General features: G+C 42.5%; 1 protein-coding gene across 2 annotated transcripts in view; it reads left to right on the plus strand.

Moving 5' to 3' along the window:
* The first annotated feature begins 4,186 nt into the window (after positions 1–4,186).
* Positions 4,187–21,691, plus strand: part of LOC106550469 (sodium- and chloride-dependent GABA transporter 2) — an 82,087-nt gene continuing 64,582 nt past the window's right edge. For both annotated transcript variants that reach the window (XM_087722937.1, XM_087722938.1), the window contains exons 1-2: positions 4,187–4,228; positions 9,285–9,561. In XM_087722937.1, coding sequence (XP_087579063.1) covers positions 9,354–9,561 — 208 coding nt within the window. In that variant the 5' untranslated portion in view covers positions 4,187–4,228; positions 9,285–9,353. The remainder of the gene's footprint in view (positions 4,229–9,284; positions 9,562–21,691) is intronic.

A 21,691-nucleotide genomic window follows, 5' to 3' on the forward strand; every position in this document is an offset into this window, starting at 1 on the left:
ATATTACTCCCCATCTCTTGCCTTCTTTGGGCAAAGCATGCTATGATTTTTTAAAGTTGTATAGAATCCATATTGGAAAGAAAATAATTCATGTTTTTGAAATATGAGAGATGGTTTAGAGAAATGCTTGAGGCATTGGGCTAGAAACAGGGAGACCATGAGATCTCGTAAGCACAAAACCAGCTGGGTAACCCTTGGGCCAGTCAGCTTCTCTCAGCCCTTGGAAGGAAGCAATGGCAACCACTTCTGGAAAAACTTTGCCAAGAAAACTGCAGGACTTGTTTAGGCAGACTCCCAAGAACTGAACATTGCTGAACAGAAGAGGAAAAAATTGAAATATTTAGCAGCATAGCTGATGCGCAAAATATACATTGCAACGCTTATTGCAAAGCCTCTCAGCTATCAAACGACAACCCGGCCTTCACGTGGTGCCCCCCGTTCCCACCAATCGGGCTCTGTCGACCCTTGGGACTGGCGCCCCCTTGGGTATATCCAGCCGAAACAGCTTCCATGGATCGCCGTATCCATTCCAATCAGCCCTTTTTAGGGCTAAACAATATCGGTTGCCTCAATGTGCAAACATTGCTACAAACAGGGAAGCAGGCCCTTCTCGCTAAAAGTATTTAAAATCATATAATAGCGACTGGCTGCACCACCTGACAACCCTAGCACAGGACCGAAAACAGTGGCGTCAAATTTCCATGGAAGCCGCCTATACCCACGATGGGTGAAGAGGCGTCAAGTACAAGTACATCCTTGCCTACTGAAATATAATGGGTTATTGCCAATAATTCTCTGACTCCTGTAGTTGAATTTAGGGAGTGAAATCGTAATCTTATGGTTTATGGTACACTACCTGACATCCACCCAAGTGAAACAGCATTTATTCAACATTTTATTAATTAGTTCAGAATTTGGAATCTCTGAGATGTGGAAGGTAAACTATACAGATCATAGATTAATTATTGTATTGTGCCTAACAGAGTAATTGCTTGACTGTCTTAAGCAATAGGCATAAGAAACATCTAGAAGAGCATAACAATGTAATGTAGAGTTGGTCTCTCTAGTAGGTTCCTGACATCTTTGTAACAATAATACAGCATGCAATGTTTTCATACAGCTCAGGAATTTTAGCTCTGGATCTTTTAATTCCAATGGATTAGTTGGCAATAACACTTCTTAATTTTGCAAAATTAGAAGGGCTAGTTTAATAACTTATGTTGAAACACACTAGTTTCTTGTCGAATCTCATTGATGAAATGGGCTGGATATCAGCCTGGCTGACTTCGTTTTCTTTTTAGAAAAATTGGACCAATTCATGGAGATCAAGGACGATTAGATTAGACTGGCTCTGAAGACCATGAAAATACTGGTGGGCTTCCTTGTGCAGTTAGTTAATCATTGAGAACAGACTGGTAGACAAGATTTCACCAGAGCTTCAAACTGGTGGGCACTGCTTAAATTCTTAACATACTTTAATTTCACATCTCACTTTCTGGCAGAAAGTTGCTAGCTGCAATTTTTCAACAACCCAGATCCACCTTGAACCAGAGGGCAGTGCAGATGAAATAATTTACAAAACGCTTCTAAAAATGTTTCCGCACTTTCTGAATTCCATCCAACTTTCATTGATTTCACTTAAACAACTTTAAGAATGCTTTCTTAAATTGTTAAACTGATTTTCCTCTAGTTTTTCTTGCGAAAGTCAATATTACTTCAAGAAAATGAAATAAGTTGAAAACAAAGATCAAAGTCTTCAATGTATAACACTTTCATTAAGCAAGCGTTCAGTTTCCTCCAAAATAAGACCCAACTGGAAAATAAGTCCTAGTGTGATTTTTTTCAGGATGCTTGTAATATAAGCCCTATCCCCAAAATAAGCCCTTGGTTAAGATTATCAGCCAAACAGACAAATTTAGTACTGTATTTCCCCCAAAATAAGACCTAACTGGAAAATAAATAACAATGAATATAAAACCTGGCCTTATTTTTGGGGGGAAAACAGATAGTTCCGTAACATTTGCTAAAACAGATTTTCTGAAGGTTCTGGATATCACTAAGTATTTTTTTAAGAGATGAAAATATATGCAACCAATTCTCAGCCATTTAGACTAATCAAAAAACCCCAACTAAAATATTCATTCTATAAAACATCTAGGTTTTACAGAAAATCTTCAAACACACGATCTATTTCCAGTTACATGCATCTTACATTCATTTCTCAAACAGTAGGATATTCTGGAAACTTATGGCTAAGGTGATGCCATTTTAATTTGCGATGAAGGAAGAAGATTTAACATAAAATATAATCATGAAATTCTTTTTTTTTTAATTTATAGTTTTTTATTTAACATCCATAGGTGCTTGGTGGACAAAATATAATCATGAAATTCTAAGGGCCCAACCCTTATGCCTGACAGCACTGATTGAAAATAAAACAACTATGTAAATTTTGGCAACTTTTGGTTTATTTTAAGACCACCGTCATGTGGCTCCATATTCCAAAGGATAATCATAAATACAATAAAAGGAAGATATTTAAATACAAATATTAGTCAATTTATACACCCTCTTCCCATATGTAAATACTAAAGACTGCTTAAAGATCAAGCTACAGGTAGTCCTTGATTTACAACAGTCATTTCAAAGTTGCAAGGGTACTGAAAAAAATGACTCCTGGCCATTTTTCACAATTACGACCTTTGTCAAAAGGATCAAAATTCAGGCTCTTGGCAACTGATTCATTTAATGACAGTTGCAAGGTTCCAGGGACATATGATCACCTTTTGTGACCTGACAAGCAAAGTCAATGGGCAAGCCAGATTTACTTAACAATCATGTTCGTAACTTAACAACTGCAGTGATTCGCTTAACAATTGTGGAAAGAAAGGTCATAAAATGGGGCAAAACTCACTTAAGACATGTTTCCCTTATAACAGAAATGTTGGGCTCAATTGTCATAAATTGAGGACTACCTGTACATGTCAACCTTGAGAATGAAGGCTAAAACTATTATAGAAATCCTTAAAATACCAGGAACAAATGGCTCGTCTCCTCTTGAATCTTCTTTGATTTCTCTTAGATGACCCTGAGCTTTCTACATTTGCTTTCTCAATATGATCCCCCATTAAATATTTTATAAGGTAAAAGTAAAGGTTCCCCTTACACATAGAGTATGTGCTAGTCGTTCCCAAATCTAGGGTGTGTGTGTGCTCATCTCCATTTCAAAACCCAAGAAATGTCAGTGGTCATGTGGCCGGCATGACAAACTCCAAAGGTGCAAAGAGCACTGTTACCTTCACACCAAAGGTGGTTCCTATTTTTCTACTTGCATTTTTACATGCTTTCGAACTGCTAGGTTGGCAGAAGCTAGGTCCAGAAATGGGGGCTCACTCCATTATACGGCACTAGGGATTCGAACTGCCCTTTCTGATTGACAAGCTCAGCATTTTAGCCACTGAGCCACCATGTCCCTCTAAAATATGTTATGATCGATGCTAGTCATTCCGACTCTAGGGGGCGGTGCTCATCTCTGTTTCAAAGCCAAAGAGCAAATGCTGTCCGAAGATGTCTCCATGGTCATGTGGCCGTTATGATGAAACACTAAAGACGCCCATAACGCTGTCACCTTCCCACCAAAGACGGTTCCTATTTTTCTACTTGCATTTCTACAAGCTTTCGAACTGCTAGGTTGGCAGAAACTGGGACAAGTAACGGGAGCTCATTCCTTTTCATGGCGCTCGGGATTCGAACTGCCGAACTGCTGACCTTTCTGATGGACAAGCTCAGCGTCTTAGCCACTGAGCCACCAAAATGTTTTGTCCCTCCAAAATATGTTATGATCGATGCTTAATACAGAATTGGGTGATTAGAAATCAGGGACATAAGAACGTTACTTCCAGGGCTGAAGAGCTGTAGAGAAATTAGGATGGACATTCCTGCATTCCTGCATAGGGGTTTAAAAAAAAAACACGTTGCAGCCACAAGATGGGAGCGACTTTTCTATTAAGGAGCATCCAAAGTCCTGTGTAGTTTAGTGAACAGCCCTTTTGTGGGGGGTGGGGTGGGGGTGTTTGGAGGAAGGAATGTGGGTTGGTCAGAGTCTAGAATTACACCATTGCAGAATTGATCCCCCCCCCTTCAATGCTTTAAATAGCCAGCACCTTTTTTTTTTATGATTGCTTTCACATTTCCCCAGTCAGCCAGATTCCTGAAGCTCATTTTTAAGGTAACAAAAGAATTCCATACTTTTTCCTTTTGTGGCATACATGTATGTAATCATGAAGTGACAGGTGTGTTTGTGCATGTTGCTGAACTTTGTTCACTTGGTAAAGTAAGTGTATTTCTATATGCCTCCTTCAGCTAAGCATTTCTCAACTTTTGCAGCTGTTTGAACTGTGGTATCTGTTTAAGAAGTAGGCATATTTTCTTCACAAAGAACACAAAGATTGTTGGTCTAGCAGAATAAATTAATTGAAAGGGTTTTGGTCCTGATGGAGTTTGGGGGGTGGGGGCTCAGCCAATGGCATGCTTTTTAATTTCTTTTTTAGATGGATATCTTTATTCTTAACCAGATTTCCAGAAGGGATAGATTAATGGATCTCCTTACCCACGATTTATTGCTTGGCATCTGATGAATCTGTCAAGGCATGGATGCAAACCAGACTTTGATGTACTTCTAAAGTTACCTGCCTATATAGAAAGACAGACAATCTGATGTAGGAAGATTTAAGACTTTGGGGAGAACTTAATTAACATTCTCAAAATATTTATATTTAAGCCTTGGAATATGGTTCCAAAGTAGAGGTCATCCTCTACAAATTTCTGAGGAGATTACAAGTAATGTTTAAATGATGTTCCCCTAATCTGATACTACTGCCAAGGTGTATTGGGCTAAAACAGTCCTGTTGCTGAAACACAATTTCCAATATCCCTATGGAGCCTTATAAATCAGCAGTGCCAGATGGGAAGATAGAAATTGTGGTCTACTGTAGAAAGTCAGTGGCTCAGTAGCTAACACGCTGAAGGGTGGCAGTTTGACGGTTCGAATCCTTACCGCTGTGTAACAGAGTGAGCTCCTGTTATTTGTCCCAGCTTCTGCCAACCTAGCAGTTTGAAAGCATGTAAGAATGCAAGTAGAAAAATAGGAACCATCTTTGGTGGGAAGGTAATAGTGTTCCATGTGCCTTCAGTGTTTAGTCATGCCAGCAGTTTGAAAGCATGTAAGAATGCAAGTAGAAAAATAGGAACCATCTTTGGTAGGAAGGTAATAGCGTTCCGTGTGCCTTCGGTGTTTAGTCATGCCAGCCACATGACCACAGAGATGTCTTCGGACAGCTCCGGCTCTTTGGCTTTGAAACGGAGATGAGCACCGCCCCCTAGAGTCGGGAATGACCTGCATATGTGTGTGAGGGGAACTTTTATCTTATAGAAGGTCACCAAGTTGGGGGCATTGTAGAAGAGATTCCCGCCGCTTTTACCTTCCTTTCTCTTGGTGAGTTTATAAGATGCTGCTTTTCAAAAAAGAACAATGCATCTGTCAGCCAAAACAGGTTCTGAGAACCTCAGAACTATATTTTTTTTTGGTAGATTGATGAAAAAAATTCAAAAGAGATGAAAAAAAATAAGTACATTGGTGTTACCTTACATTTCAGAAATAGCAGAATGGAAGCTTGACACCGAGGTTTCTAGTGAACTTGAGTTTCTAGGTCCATGCACCATGCTGTATCAAAATCAAGAAATCACATTGTCTTAGTAAAAAAGGCAAATCGACCATTTGTCAACTTGCTGATTTTTACTTTTACCTTCTTCCTCCAAACGGGGCACATAATCATCTTGGAAGCTTCTACTTAGCCTTAATGAACCACACAAAACCTTCTGAAACCACCACTGGAAAGGCAGCAAATAGGCATGTATATTCTGCTCAATTCTGGCATGCACGTGAAGGTTAGATATGGGAAAAGTAGGTATATGCAGCTCAATCCTGTTTGACAGTAAATAATCCAATCTTCACAGGATGCGGTAGCTCAGTGGCTAAGAAGGTGAACTTGTCGATCAGAAAGGTTGTCAGTTCGGTGGTTTGAATCCCTAGCATCGCGTAATGAAGTGAGCTCCCGTTACTTGTCCCAGCTTCTGCCAACCTAGCAGTTCAAAAAGCATGTAAAAATGCAAGTAGAAAAATAGGGACCATTTTGGTGGGAAAGTAACAGCATTCCGTGTGCCTTCGGCATTTAGTCATGCCAGCCACATGACCACGGAGACGTCTTTGTACAGCGCTGGCTCTTTGTCTGAAATGGAGATGAGCACCGCCCCCTAGAGTCAGGAACAACTAGCACATATGTGCGAGGGGAACCTTTACCTATACCTTTATCCAATCCTATCCTTTCTGGGTCTTCAGCCTTTGACAGCACAAGAATGTCATGCAAAATGAATATAATCTGTATTTGTGTACATCAGTTTGAGTAGCTGAGTAGCACCTACAATGGACTTCTGCCTGATTTGTATAGTTTATAAAACCAGGTACACAGTCCCAGTACTTTAGACTAATTTGCAGCTCCCATCACTTATTAGTTATATTGATTAAAACCAATCAGTCTGAACTCCCCCCCCCCCTCACTCAGATCTTATCAGGTACTTGGTGGTTTTCACATGGCTTCTTCAAAAATGCACAATTTCTTTCACTGTCTGCAAGAAGAGACAATATCAGTGCATCAATATATGTAAAACAAGCCTATTCGCTAGAATTTACTATATAGACGCTAACTGATCCGACATATTGAAGCAATATGATTTCAAAAACCTCCTTTGAGGGTTTTGAACAATCCCTGCTTCTTTCCTCTTTGGGCTCCAAAACAAACACAAATCCCCAACATAAATCTGTAGCAAAGATTTCTAAAAAACTAATTCTTTGGTGCCATGCAGTGGTTATCCAGAGTTTTTCAACTAACGTATGACTGCTTTTAATGTATGTGCCAGTTGAATATTCAACCAGAAATAATATTACTGTGAAATAAAAATCTTGACCATGGTTTAGGGCAATCTCAAGGCCCGGGAGCCAGATCTGGTCCACGAGCCGCCCTGGAAACAGCTAAGGACTGGCCCACAATGCCTCTGCCAGTGAAAACTGAGCTCATGGGGGCTGCGTGCGATTTGCCCAAGCTCTGCTTTCACTGGCAGAGGGTTGCAGGAGGCTGTTGCAGGAGGCTGTTGCAGCTGAAAATGGAGCTCCTGAGGGCCACAGGCTGCCCTCCCGAGCTCTGTTTTCACTGGTAGAGGGTTGCAGAACAATGTCACAGCCAAAAATGGAGCTCGCAAGGGCCGCAGGCAGCCCTCCCAAGCTCCATTTATACTGGCAGAGAGCTGCAGAAGGCTATCATAGCTAAAAATGGAGCTCAGGAGTCCATTTTCACTGGCAGAGCGCTCGGGCCACCACAGGCACCCCCAACACAAGGGATGTTAAGCTGGCCATGCCCCTGGCCACGCCCCCTTCCCCCCAAGGTCATACACAACCCTGATGACACCGGCCCTTAATGAAATCGAGTTTGACACCCCTAGTTTAGGACTATTATAAATGGCCTTTTAAAAATAAGGTGATAGTGCAAAATACTATGTAAACAATGGGATGTCCCCCAAATCTTTTTGATAAACTGATTCTAATCAAGCTGTACCTAATCTCTAAAAAATTAAAATTAACAAAATTAATTTAAAATTTTAATTTTTTTAAAAAAAATATTTAAAGTGCAATTGGAAGATACAGCATCCTGGTCATAAAATCCATTTGCTGAATGCGCATATCTGAGTCAAAGAAACTTCATGCATCTTTATTGGTCTGGGACCATAAATGAAATGAAAATGATGCACTCTTCTGTAATCAGGGATTCAGCTTTCCAGGAAAATTAGGTACATATATTCATCCTCCTTAGTTATCTATACTCAAAAGAAAGCAAACTTGGCATGTGTATCATTTTCATTGGATGGAGGATTGGGATGGCATATTGCCTATAGATGGAATCATTTTAATTTTAAAATAAAACATCTTAAACAGGGTCAAAATGGACTTTGCCTTGTAAATGAACACATAAGAACTCCTAGGTTGGAGATGGCGAACTTATGGCATGTGTGTTGCATGGAGGTGGCATGCAGAGCCCTCTCTGTGGGCACACACACGGTCGCCAGCTGCTCTTCCGAGTTGTAGGTACGCATGCGCGACAGACTAGCTGTCTGGCATGCGTAATACGTATGATGAAACCAAGAAGAGCAGCTGGCACCATGCACATATGCACTGGCCAGCTGTTCTCTTCCAGGTTCCGGCGCTCCGGTGCATGTGTGTGCACAAGTGCTCCAGTTTTGGACTCAGTGCCAAAAAGGTTAACCATCACTGTCCTAGGTAGTTCTCGTGATGGTCAGTTCCTTTCATAGGCTCATACATGTTGAAACAGCAATGTTAACTTTCATTCATGTTAAGTCTTTTCCCCAGGATACTTTCCAACATACTGAAACAAAAAATATATATACTATTGGTATACAGAAAGCAAAAAGTATCAAAAATACTATTAAAACATTATTGAAAAGCTTTTGAAAACTAAAACTGGAAGGGTTTCCACCAAGATCAGGAAATGTAGGAATTTCCTGGGGGGAAAAAACAAAAATGAGTGCACAGAAACCACTGAAGAAGGCATTTGACTCATGGCTAGGGTGCCACCACTGAAAATACCTCTCCTTATTTAACTCCTTTTAAAGCAGCTGGGCTTTAATAAAAACACAGGTGAATAAGGGTTAATCGGGTGAAAAGGTTTAACCTTGAATCATATAACAAACATTAGGGTAACGCCAATTGAGGGCATTTGAGGACGACAAAATGGATCTGAGAAAGTAAGGTTGGTCCAACACTTAATGTCACATTATGATCCAAAAATGCATTTGAACTTATCAATTTTGGGATGGCTGACCTAAAGTAAACAGTGTTTGCAGTCTTTTCACTGGATTGTTGGTTCACGTGAAATAAATTAAGAGGGTAAATAAAACACCAGTGGTGGACAAAATATCAGGACACGTCGGATGAAAAGATGCGCTGTGAGGAACCAGAACATTTTGAAAGAAGTCTCTTAAAAATGAAGCTGTCCGTGTTCTCTGAGTCCAAAGTAAACACCTCCTACCTCGGTGAAGTCTGTGGGTACATCTTGTGCACAAGGAACATCAACATTTCCAGCTGTTGTCAGCAAGTCAGCTGGGCTGTGAACTCTTGAACAAATCCCTGAGTTTGTTTCTCACTTTTTTTTTTCCAGCTTGAATTTGATTGTTGTAAGCATAAACAGTGGGAGGGCGAAAAACAGCACTGGTCTTTTGAAGGTGGAATGGATTACAGAGTCCCTGGGGCAGTGATCAATGGAGAAATACATGCACAACTCACTAAAGAAACAAAGAAAAAAGAAGCAGGGAATCAGACACTAGATCGAGACCACTGGAACAACAAACTGGAATACGTGCTGTCTGTGGCAGGAGAAATCATTGGTTTGGGGAATGTTTGGCGGTTCCCTTATCTGTGTTACAAAAATGGTGGTGGTAAGTTCAACTTTTGTTCTATTCACATTGGCGTGTGATAAATTTCTTGACTGTATGCCTCTTAGTGATTCAAACATAGAAGACGCAGTTCAGCAAAACTTTTATTAGGACCAGTTTTGGGATCCTACCAGTTTAACAACCGGTTCGGTGATTGCGCGCTTCACTGCTGGGGAGGAAAACAGCTGAGGTGCGGCAATCCCCTCTGCCGCGTGACTCAGCTGAGAAGATATAGGTAAGTAAAGGGCAGGGGGCAGGGGTGGGTTCCTGCCAGTTCTAACCTCTTCTATAGAAGAGGTTCCACAAATCTACAGTGCCGTTTAGATCCGGTTCCAGCTCCCTCCCTCCGCCCGTCTGCACATCATCAAGATGAAGAATGAGAGGAGGAATTCTGAGAGTTGAAGTCCACAAGTCTTAAAACTGTCAAGTTTGAACACCCCTGGGGTTTTTTTCTAAAGAGTTAGGGGTGCAAGGGTCTTGTAAGTTGACAGCTTTAAGACTTGCGTGCTTCAAATGCCAGAGTTTCTGAGCTAACATTTTGCTTGCTAAGCAAGAGCATTGTTAAGTGAGTTTCACCACATTTTACAAGTTGGCCATGCCCACCCAATCACATGGCTGACAAGCCACTCCCACCTGGTCACATGGCTAGCAAGCCACTCCCAGAAAGCAGGCCACACCTACAGAAGAGGTTCTAAAAAAATTTGAAACCCACCACTGGCAGGGGCAGGCCGGTGGGCCCACTTCATCATCGGAGCGAACCGGTTCACTCCCAGCTGATCGTCGGAGCTACAGGTTCACCCGAACCAGTCTGAAGTGGTAGAATCCCACCCCTGATTAGGACCAATCAGAATGATGCATAACTGTATGAAGGATTTTGAATTCTCTTGAACACTTCACTGAGCAAATACTTACAAAAAGCAAGGAAGGGGTGAGATGGAAGCAAATCCTAACATTAGGTAAGATGTTATAGCCATGATGTCTGCTTGAAACTGAAGTCGTCAGCTCTTAAATTTGGATTTATGCTCTACAGTCCCATCTAAATGCAGAGAAATGATTTAATGCTAGCAATATCAAACACACCAACAATTAATGTTAAAACCATTCCTGCTCATAAGGTACGTTGGGGTGAAAAAGAGGGACTTATATAAGCCTACTCATCGTTTCCTATCCAAATCCACTGCCCTATTTATTATTCATTTTTCTGTTGGACATAAGATTCCTTTCTTTAATTCCTGGAACAATAACTGAACTACATTCTAACTAGTCAACATTTACCCTGGGAGCATCTGTGGAGTAAAACCTGATCTCTGGTACCACTTGGTGTCTTAACCACCGCAATCTACTATTCCTTTCCAAATCTAGGGCCGCTCTATCTGTGCAGTTCTATGGCAAAGCTTGCTGAAAATTTAGGGAGTTAAAACCCACCTGTTTGAAGATATCAATGTGGGGAAAGACTCTCTGTTCCTTTAAAATTAAACCCCAAATATAATTTGCTAACGAAAAATATGACTTGATTGTACCACGTGGATTGATTGCAATTCTATTGAGAATCCCAAAACGATCGGTAGTTTATAGTAATAAAAGACATAGGAAAATATCATATTCATAGTAAGCAATACTATAAAAACAATTATATAGTCATAAAGCCATAATTGCAATCATCCCATCTAAGCATCATCCATCAGCATAAATATAACCCACCATCTTTCTTTTCAGAGTATACCTGTGGACTTCTTTCATGTATCCTCATAACATAATCTCTATAAAGTAGGTTTGATTAAGTAACAGTAACTGAGACAATGTGGACTAGTGAATTGAATCAGAATTTTCCCATTGTCAACACTTACACCACAGGGCTCTATCTAAGAATTGATGCACACAAAACTTGGGAAGTGTTCCAATTTTGTATACATAAACAAAAAACCTTAACACAACTGTCCCAAAGCAGTGGATTCAAATTTTTTTTACTACTGGTTCTGTGGGTGTTTCTTTGTGGGTGTTTATGGGCATGGCAAGGGAAGGATACTGCAAAATCCCCATTCCCTCCCCACCCCACTAATCTGCTTTCCAGCTCCGTTCTCCTGTTCAAGGCTACGAAGAAGATGAGCTGGGAGGCAGGGAGGCAGCCTGTTTGCCGGTTCTCCAAACTACTCAAAATTTCCGCTACTGGTTCTCCAGAACCTGTCAGAACTGGCTGAATCCCACCTCCGTCCCAAAGGTGCTTTTCTAAAAGGCAACTGGACTTACTTGTTTTTTTTTTCCTTTGAAAATGTTTCACTTCTCATGCAGGAAGCTTCATCAGAACTGAAGAACTAAAGGAGCTTCTTAGGTGAGAAGTGGAACATTTTGAAAGGAAAAAAAAAAGACAAGAAAATCCAATTGCCTTTTGGAAAAACCACCATTGGGATAGCCATGACCTGGATAATTGAGAACCTCCACAGACACTTAATACAACTATAAAGACCTCTGCACAGGAAGAAAACATTTTCTTTCAGATTAAGAAAATTACATTGCGGTAAAAAAATTAACTTCCTCCATGGGTACTATAACGAACTATCTTTGAGCCACTCCTGTACATTTGTTTCATTTTTATTTCTTGATTTAGTTACCACAAATTAGAGTTATATAGTTATAGAGCTCCCAACAACCCCAATGGAATAGAGATCCATCACAGAGGATGGACAGCACTCAGATACCATTCAAATTTCCCATAATGCCCACAGAGATGTTGTGTTGGGCATCTCAGGAAATCTAACAATGTAGCTTAAATGCAGATAAATGAGAATATTTGTAGCTCAGGATTGAATTGCAGGATGGGTCCTTGATGCTATCAGAGCTTGGTGGTTTTCTATTTTGTAAGGCCTTTCAGGTAAACCCCAAGGAGAAGCTCTTCAATTTAGGAAGGCATTTCTTTAGATCAGTGGTGGGTTTCCAAATTTTTTACTACTGGTTCGCTCTTGTGCTCTTGTGTGTGTGACGCTTTTGTGCATGCACAGAAGCATCCAGGAGGGTGAGCAGAGCCTCCCACTGCCCGGCTACTACGGGTTCACCTGATCCAGGCCGAACCTGGAGCAACCCATCTCTGCTTTAGATCCTGTCTTAAATTGGTCAGGTATTTGTGCACATATCTTGTTCTTGCTGTTTATATAAAGCACCACACAGCAAACAAAGAATACAGTCACCATGTGCTTTACTGCTCAACTATATAACTGAAATAGGAAATTCTCAGAACAAACAGAACCATAGATTAAAATCATAGATGCAACCTGAACACTGCCATCTACTTGCTGAATAATTCTGTAGTTACTGCAATACAAAATACATTCTAACATGTATTCCAACACTTGTTTTTCCTTCAAGTCTCCTTCTGAATACAAGCATGTTTTTACACCTATTCTAAAACTGTCTGCAGACTATTATTTCAAAAGCAGCCATTCTATCCAATCTCACATACACAACCTGAAAATGGTTCACAGGCAGCTTAATACATTTTTTTTTGTTCTGCTGGAAATTCATGCCTGCTGCTCCCCCCTCCCCACTTCTTAAGTATTAGCAGCTTTGGAGCAAAACACAGATTTGGAGGGGGTTTTCAATGAAAAACGAGTAAGATCCCCTCCCTTCCCATCATAGTTGATGCAGATTAGGCTGGCTGCCATTTTGTTTCAAAGGAATAGTTTCTTAATTAGGATCAAGGGATAGTGTTCATTTTTTAAAAAAAAGTTAATAAAGAATGCGGTGGTTCTTTTGACAGAAATGCACTCCAAATACAAAGAAACTTGCATTTGAGCTTTTAGAATTGTTAGATAATTTATCACTATCCAGCTTTACTGTTTTTTTTTCCTAATCAAGGGTATTTATTTATTTATTTATTTTAATCCGGGAAGGGGCTGCAGAGTGTGATCAAAATGGGAGCCTCAACAGTGTGATTGAAGCTTGCCACAATATACATAAAAACTAGTGGGCCTTTGATTGTTTGCTTGTGACGATCGTCTGGATGTTTCGACCACATTTATGGACATCCCTGGTTTTAATGTTGTACTTCAATATTATTATGTTATAGAATCATTCAAGTTAAGTGACTCATAAGTAGTACAATTAGAATCAGTGATGGCTAACTTAAAACCTATTAAATTTAATGACATCAATTCCAAATACTATCTGTTAATTCTAGAAATCTGATGTTAGTAAATTAGCATAGTATACTAGATTTTTTTTTTAGCAAGAGCACTTAGACTTATATACTGCTACGCAGTGCTTTACAGCAGGGGCATCAAACTCAAGGCCTGGAGCCCCAGGATACTTAGATATGGCCCGGGAGGGCACCCTGTAAACAGCAAAGAACTGGCCTGCGGTGCTGCTGCCAGCAAAAATGGGCTCCCAAGCTCTGTTTTTGGCTGCTATGGTCTCCTGCAATCCTCTGCCAATGAAAATGGAGCTCAGGAGGCCTCCAAAACTCAGGGGGGTGCAGGAGGCTGTGGCAGCTGAGAACAGATCTCAGGAGTCCGTTTTTGCTGGCAGAACACTTGGGCCACCACAGGAACCTCCAACAGGAGTGAAGTTGAACTGGCCATGGTCACTCTGACTCCTCCATCCTGCCCCCACCTCCCAGAGGTCAAACACAACCCTGATGCGGCTCTCAATGAAATCAAGTTTGACACCCCTGCTTTACAGCATTCTTTAAGCCAGTGTTTCTCAACCTTGGCAACTTGAAGATGTCTGGACTTCAACTCCCAGAATTCCCCAGCCAGCGAATGCTGGCTGGGGAATTCTGGGAGTTGAAGTCCAGACATCTTCAAGTTGCCAAGGTTGAGAAACACTGCTCTAAGCGGTTTACAGAGTCAGTCTATTGTCCCCCAACAATCTGGGTCCTCATTTTACCGATCTCAGAAGAATGGGAGGCTGAGTCAACCTTGAGCTAGTCAGGATCAAGCTCCTTGTAGCAAGCAGAGTCAGCCTTCAATACTGCATTCTAACCATTGTTCCAGCATGGCTCATTTAAAATAAAATGCTAGTATATTTCAGTAAAATATTGACACAAATAATACATTATATAACTTGCCTTGTTCCGAAGCTCCTTTGGTTGTGCAAAATTAATCCAGATCGGCCTCCCACCCCCTTAATGATGCTGTCAAAGAAAGTGTTTGCAAACATATTTTCTTACAAACGGATTTGACTGGAGTTTTCTTATCTACATTACATATAGCTTCCTTTCCTATTTCTAACCATGAACTAAACATTTTAAATATCTGATTATCTGTCTGTCCTTTAAATTCTGGACATTAAGCAGATATCTTCAATGTATGGTTATGGGGAGCTGGCATGGAAAAAATGATTGCCTATGGGAAACTTTAGCCAATGGACAACCTTAACAATCAAATCAATCAAGCCATAGAAAAATATTTCTGCCTTCTTATATAAATAACATGCTTTTATAGATCATTTATATCTAACATCCAAGTTGAAGAGGTTGTCAAAAAGGGGGTATACAATCCCTAGAGCTAGGCTTACTGTATTTATTTACAAGATCAAATAATAAGCTTAAAAATAAAGTATTTGTTATTTAATCTTAACAGCCAAGTTAAAAATTATGCAACCTTGGAAAATTCTAGAATACATAAGAACTGAGTTGAAAATTAATAAGGCCTTTACATCTGCTAGTTTAGAAAAGAAATACAAATTAATGAAAAATAAAAAACAGGCACTACAATCAATCCTTGATGAATGTTATGGTTTATATCAATATCAATAAGTTATAATAGAGCAAATTGGGTCTTGTGGTTAAGACACCAGGATAGAAACTGGGAGACTATGATTTCTAGTTGTGCCTTAGCCATGAAAGCCAGCTGGGTGACTTTGGGCCAGTGACTCTCACCCCAATCCATTTCAAAGGTCGGTTGTTGTGGGGCAAATAGGAGAAGGAAGGTGTGAATATCTGCCTTCGCTGCCTTGAATTGTTTGTAAAAAATAAGGGCAGGATACAAATAAATAAAATATAAAAAATAAATAATGGGAAGAGAAGGAAACATCTGTTGATTGGCTGCATTCACACATACTTCAGCCTACCTACTATTTGAATAAGTTTCAAGTTTCGAGTTTAATAAAATTTGCATGCTGCCCACTCCCATTGGGACTCTGGGTGGCTCACAGCAAGACAAAGAACATTTAAAATTTAAGAATAGAAAATACAATTAAAATTCCACATCATCCATACCATCTAAGCGGGGCTGGATATCAATCAACAGCCCCAGGCCTGCCGGAACAGCCAGGTCTTGACGGCTTTATGGAAGGCCGGGAGAGTGGTGAGGGTCCGGATCTCTATGGGATAAGTGGTGGGATTCAAATAATTTGTCAAATAGCATCCAATAGTAAATCAGAGTCCAAGGCAAAGTATTGCTCAAAGTTCCAATTTATTAAGAGAGCCATGTTGGCACATCTGTGAAAACCCAAATCTGAAACCTTCCTGGTTTTCCCCACCCAATTGAAAGTTCATGATCTTGCCCCCACACCCACAATTCCATCACATGGTCCAATCTTCCACTGCCATGCTGGCAGTTCCACCCATCCAGTTCCGGTCAGGTGCAGAGGTGCAGAGACAAAGGATGACCTTGGCTTTCTAGAAAGGAATTTTGTTATGGCTACAATGCATCTCACTCCTACAATCCCCCTCCCATTTTCCCACAATAGAAAATGCATAGTAGAATAATAGAAAGTGAGGCAGACCAAAGATGCAAAAGAAAAGATGGCTGCAGGCCTGACATAATTTAGCAACCAGTTCGCCCAGGGTCAGGTTGGCTGTCATGGGACGCATGGCCCATCCCCATTCTCCAGCTCCACTGCACATGCAGGATGAGCCTTCCGCGATGGCCAACTTGGGGTGAACCAGTTGTTAAATTACTTCCATCGCGCCCACAACAGCGCACTGACAAAAGCGCGCCATCAGCAAACAACGCGAAAACAATGTAATAACCTAACCCTAACCCTAACCCTAACCCTAACCCTAACCCTAACCCTAACCCTAACCCTGAATCTAACCCTAACCTTAACCCTTACCTTAACCCTAATCGCACTTTTGTCGGCGCGCTGTTGTGGGTGCGCTGTTGTGGGCGCGATTTTGATGTCGCGGTTTTCTCGCCGCGGTTTTGTTGGCACGCATTTGTCATGCGCGCATTTGTCGGGTCACGGTGCTGCGCTGCAATGAAGAAATGGGCAACAGACCAGCTGGCACAAGGGAAGTGGAAGGGAAAGTGGCCTTCTCTTTCACTCGAACTGGCCACTCCTTTGCCCATTTTTCCATTGCAGTGCAGTGCAGTGCAGTGCAGCACCCAGGATCTACTTTGATAGCGGAGGGTGGGTAATTGAACAACAGGTTCGCCTGAACTGGTGCAAACCAGCTGAATCCCACCACTGATTTGAATGGAATGAGGCCTATAACAAATTGCAATTGGCTCAATATTGTTTACCCATTCAATTGTCCTTTCTTATCTTCTGACTTCTAGATGTGTTGGGACTTCTAGATGCAGGGGTGGGTTTCAACCTGTTCGCACCGGTCCCTGCGATCCGGTTGGTCGCCGAACCCGGAAGTAAGTAACTTCCGGGAACGGCGAAGCCCGCCCCCCCCCCACGTGCCCGTGCGCGCCCGCACACCCGCGCCCGCTCCTTACCCGATTTTTACGAATTCTGCGCTTCCACACATGCGCAGAACGCATACAGCGCCTGCGCGATCCTCCAGGAGCAGCTGGAGCATCGCGCAGATGCTAGTACGCATGTGCGCCCCGCGTGCCTGCACACACGCACCGCGTGCATGCGCGAGGACGCCGCACCGCGTGCATGCGCGAGGACGCCGCACGCGTGCGCGAGGACGCCGCCGGCCTTGTTCCAACCGAACCGGTTGGAACGGGGCGAGAAACCCACCCCTGTCTAGATGTGTCAACTTTCACAGTGCATACATCTAAAAGGTACCAGATTTGGAAAGGAGAGTTCCAATGGTGTCCATTGGCACCAAAAGGACAACACCGATCCCAGCTAACCAGTGCAGATGGTAGTTCATCCACCTGTCTAGCAAAAGATGCTGGAAGAATACTATTAATTTTTGAACAACTATGTATTTTGGGAGTTTGCAACTTGGGAAACAGCATTTTCTCTCCTAATAAAGTGCTTTTTCTGGGGACATCTGACATGAGCGTGTCTTCTTTTTCCCAACACCCTGGGATCAATAATCAACACTTTTCTTTTTTAAAGAAAGGGCCTGTCTTTGGTTCTATTTGTGGCATAAAAGAATGAAGCCAAGGAAATGTTTTCAGTCCTGAAAGGTGAAATTATTTGCAGCTGAAAAGCAGAGATGTTCATCTCCACCAGTTCTGATGATGTAATTGCTGCAGCAGCTGTTTTGAGTGGGATTTTCAGTAAGAAGAATAATGAACTATTTTCTTTTCTACTGTTAAGAAATCTGTTACAGTTTTGAAACAAATGCATGTTTAAACTCCTTCTTGGATGGATGGATATGTGTGTGTGTGTGTGTGATGTGTGTGTATCAGTGGGGGATTGCAGGCAGTAAGCCCCAGTACGGGCACACTGGTGGCTGCTAGGCGCACCAGGTACTGTTCCGGTACAATTCTCCGGAGGGCCTGCCCGCCCTCCTTGTATTTATAGCAATAGCAGTAGACTTATATACCGCTTCATAGAGCTTTCAGCCCTCTCTAAGCGGTTTACAGAGAGTCAGCCTATTGCCCCCAACAATCTGGGTCCTCATTTTACCCACCTCGGAAGGATGGAAGGCTGAGTCAACCCTGAGCCGGTGAGATTTGAACCGCTGAACTGCTGATCTAGCAGTAGCCTGCAGTGCTGCATTTAACCACTGCGCCACCTTGGCTCTTGAGCTCTTCGGCGCTTCCGCACACGTGCATGGAGTGTACAGTGCCTACATGATGCTCCGCCAAGCAGCTGGAGCATCATGGAGGCATTGAGGAGTGTCGCAGGAGGTAAGGATGCATGCACGGTTGTAGGAACTGGGTATGTCTAGTTTGATGAAAAGAAGGACTAGGGGAGACAGGATAGCAGTGTTCCAATATCTCAGGGGCTGCCACAAAGAAGAGGGAGTCAAACTACTCTCCAAAGCAACTGAGGGTGGAACAAGAAGCAATGGGTGGAAACTAATGAAGGAGAGAAGCAACTTAGAACGGAGGAGAAATTTCCTGACAGTTAGAACAATTAATCAGTGGAACAACTTGCCTCCAGAAGTTGTGAAAGCCCCAAGACTGGAAGTCTTTAAGAAGAGGTTGGATAGCCATTTGTCTGAAACGGTATAGGGTTTCCTGCCTAGGCAGGGGGTTGGACTAGAAGACCTCCAAGGTCCCTTCCAACTCTGCTATTGTATTTGTATTGTATCGTATTGCGCGCACGTTCATGTGGTGGACGCCAGGCCTCGTTGCACCTACCGGTTGCACCGGGATCCGGAAGCCACCACTGGTGTGTATAGTGTTAGTAAGGGTAGCAATCTGCTGCAGTACATATCATGAGAGAGACAGAGACAGAGACAGAGAGAGAGAGACAGAGAGAGGGAAGGAGAAACAGAGAGAGCGAGAGAGAGACAGAGAGAGAGAGACAGAGACAGAGACAGAGAAAGAGAGGCAGAGACAGAGAGAGACAGAGAGATGGTGGTTTAGAATTCCGGGAATGACTAGGGAATTATTTTCCCTTTTTTTTTTTTTTACAAAACTGCCTTTAATCTGACTTTCTGGAAGCTTGGAGGGAACAAGAGGACTGTACAGATGGAGTTTTCACAGAGGAGATTTTGATCTCTGGCCCGAATTTGCTTGGATTTGCTTCACAGACCTACCTAAACCGCTTTCCCATCCTAACAGCATGAAGAGGATTAGCTAGTTTCACACGGCCCCCTGTTTTTGTTTTTTTTGTTTGCTCTTTCTCTCATGCTTTCAGGTGGAATTTAAAAAGTGGGCTCTTTTTTTAGTTTTGTTTTTATAAACTTGGAATGTTCCTAGCTTTGGGTTTGCTTTCCTCACAGCTTCCATAAATGAAGTCTCTCTCTCTCTCTCTCCCTCCCTCCCCCCCCTCTCTCTCCCTCCCTCCCTGCCCCCTCTGTCTTAGGTTAAAGTCTACTCAGGGGTGGGTATCAGGCGGTTCGCGGCGGTCCCCGCGAACCGGTTGGTCGGCGAACCCGGAAGTAAGTAACTTCCGGGAACGCCGAAGGATCCACCCGCCCGCCCACGTTTCTTACCCGGTTTTGATGAGTTCTGTGCTTCCACGCATGCGCAGAACGCATACAGCGCCTGCGCAATCCTCCAGGAGCAGCTGGAGCATCGCACAGTCGCTAGTACGCATGCGTGCACTGCGCACGTGCACGAGGACGCCGCCGGCCCCGTTCCAACCGAACCGGTTGGAACGGGGCGAGAAACCCACCCCTGAGTCTACTGAACAGTTTTTCTTACTAATAAGTGTGCACCAATCTCCTAACAATTTCTCACAGACTTCATGCCCAGATTCAGAATCAGAAAATCCAGTTGCACCATCTGCAGTGGAAGAAAGGGAGAGAAATATAGCTTTCTTTTTTTATTACAGCAGATTACTGAACGCAAAAGGGTATAAACAGAGGTGGTATTCAGCAGGTTCTAACCAGTTCTGGAAAACAGGTAGCAGAGATTTTGAGTAGTTCGGAGAACCGGTAAATACCACCTCTGACTGCCTCCATCCTCATCTATTCTCTGCCTTCCGAGTCCCAGCTCATCGGGAGGGAATGGAGATTTTGCAGTAACCTTCCCCACTCCAGTATCCTTGCCCTGCCACACCCACTAAGTCATGCTCATCAAGCCATGCCACAGCCACCTAGCCAAGCCCACAGAACCAGTAGTAAAAAAAAATTTGAATCCCACCACTGGTACACACTGTATTAGAGGTGAGTGAATCAAGTCCAATTTGAAGTTCAAATAGCATTTTGATGCAGATAAGGATGTGGGGGTAAGCCTTGAGCTTCTCAAAGAAAAGCAGGCTAAATCTTTAATAAGTAAATAAGTAAGAGCCGTGGTGGCGCAGAGGTTAGGATCCGGTACTGCAGGCTACTTCTGCTGCCTGCCAGCTGCCTGCAATTTGGCAGTTCAAATCTCACTAGGCTCAAGACTGACTCAGCCTTTCATCCTTCCGAGGTGGGTAAAATGAGAACCCAGATTGTTGGGGGCAATAGGCGGACTCTGTAAAACCGCTTGGAGAGGGCTGTAAAAGCACTGTGAAGCGGTATATGTCTAAGTTCTATTGCTATTACTAAAGGTAAAGGTTTCCCTGTCAGCCTTGTCTGACACTAGGACAAAGTGCTCATCTCAGTTTCTTGCCAAAGGGACTAGCATTGTCAGAAGACAATTTCTGCGGTCATGTGGCCAGCATGGTTATATGCCAAAAGTGCACAGAGAGCTATTAACTTCCCACCAAAGTAGTACCTATTAATCTACTTGCATTTGCATGCTTTTGAAGTGCTAGATGGGCAGGAGCTGTGGCAAGTAATAGCTCACCCAGCTATGAAGAGCTTGGGTTTCAAACCCGGGATGTCAGCTCTCCAGCTGACAAGCTCAAAGTCTTTAACCACTGAGCCATCGTGCACCAAGGCTTTAATAAGCATAAGCAAATAGCAGTAGACTTATATACCGCTTCATAGGGCTTTCAGCCCTCTCTAAGCGGTTTACAGAGAGTCAGCATATTGCCCCCAACAATCTGGGTCCTCATTTTACCCACCTTGGAAGGATGGAAGGCTGAGTCAACCCTGAGCCGGTGAGATTTGAACCGCTGAACTGCTGATTTAGCAGTAGCCTGCAGTGCTGCATTTAACCACTGCGCCACCTCGGCTCCTATAAATAAACAATATAAAACCAAATTATACCAGATTACCAAACCCAAACAATTCAGTTGGATTTGATTCATGCTCACATAATGTCTGTGTACAGAAAATATCTGCATGGGTCTGATTTGGACCAAATTCACTCGAGCACATTTGATTCAATAAGTGGGTCCCCTTTTGCTGATTAGATTTATCAAACTGAATTCATTTGAGCACATTTGATTCAATAATGGGTGCATTTTCATGATTTGATTTATCCAGTTGATCCAAGTAATCAGTGATTTGAGCTAACCA

This window comes from Thamnophis sirtalis, unplaced genomic scaffold, assembly GCF_051295495.1.
Source record: "Thamnophis sirtalis isolate CommonGarterSnake01/CBP01778 unplaced genomic scaffold, rThaSir2_p1.2 scaffold_9, whole genome shotgun sequence".
Taxonomy (NCBI): domain Eukaryota; kingdom Metazoa; phylum Chordata; class Lepidosauria; order Squamata; family Natricidae; genus Thamnophis; species Thamnophis sirtalis.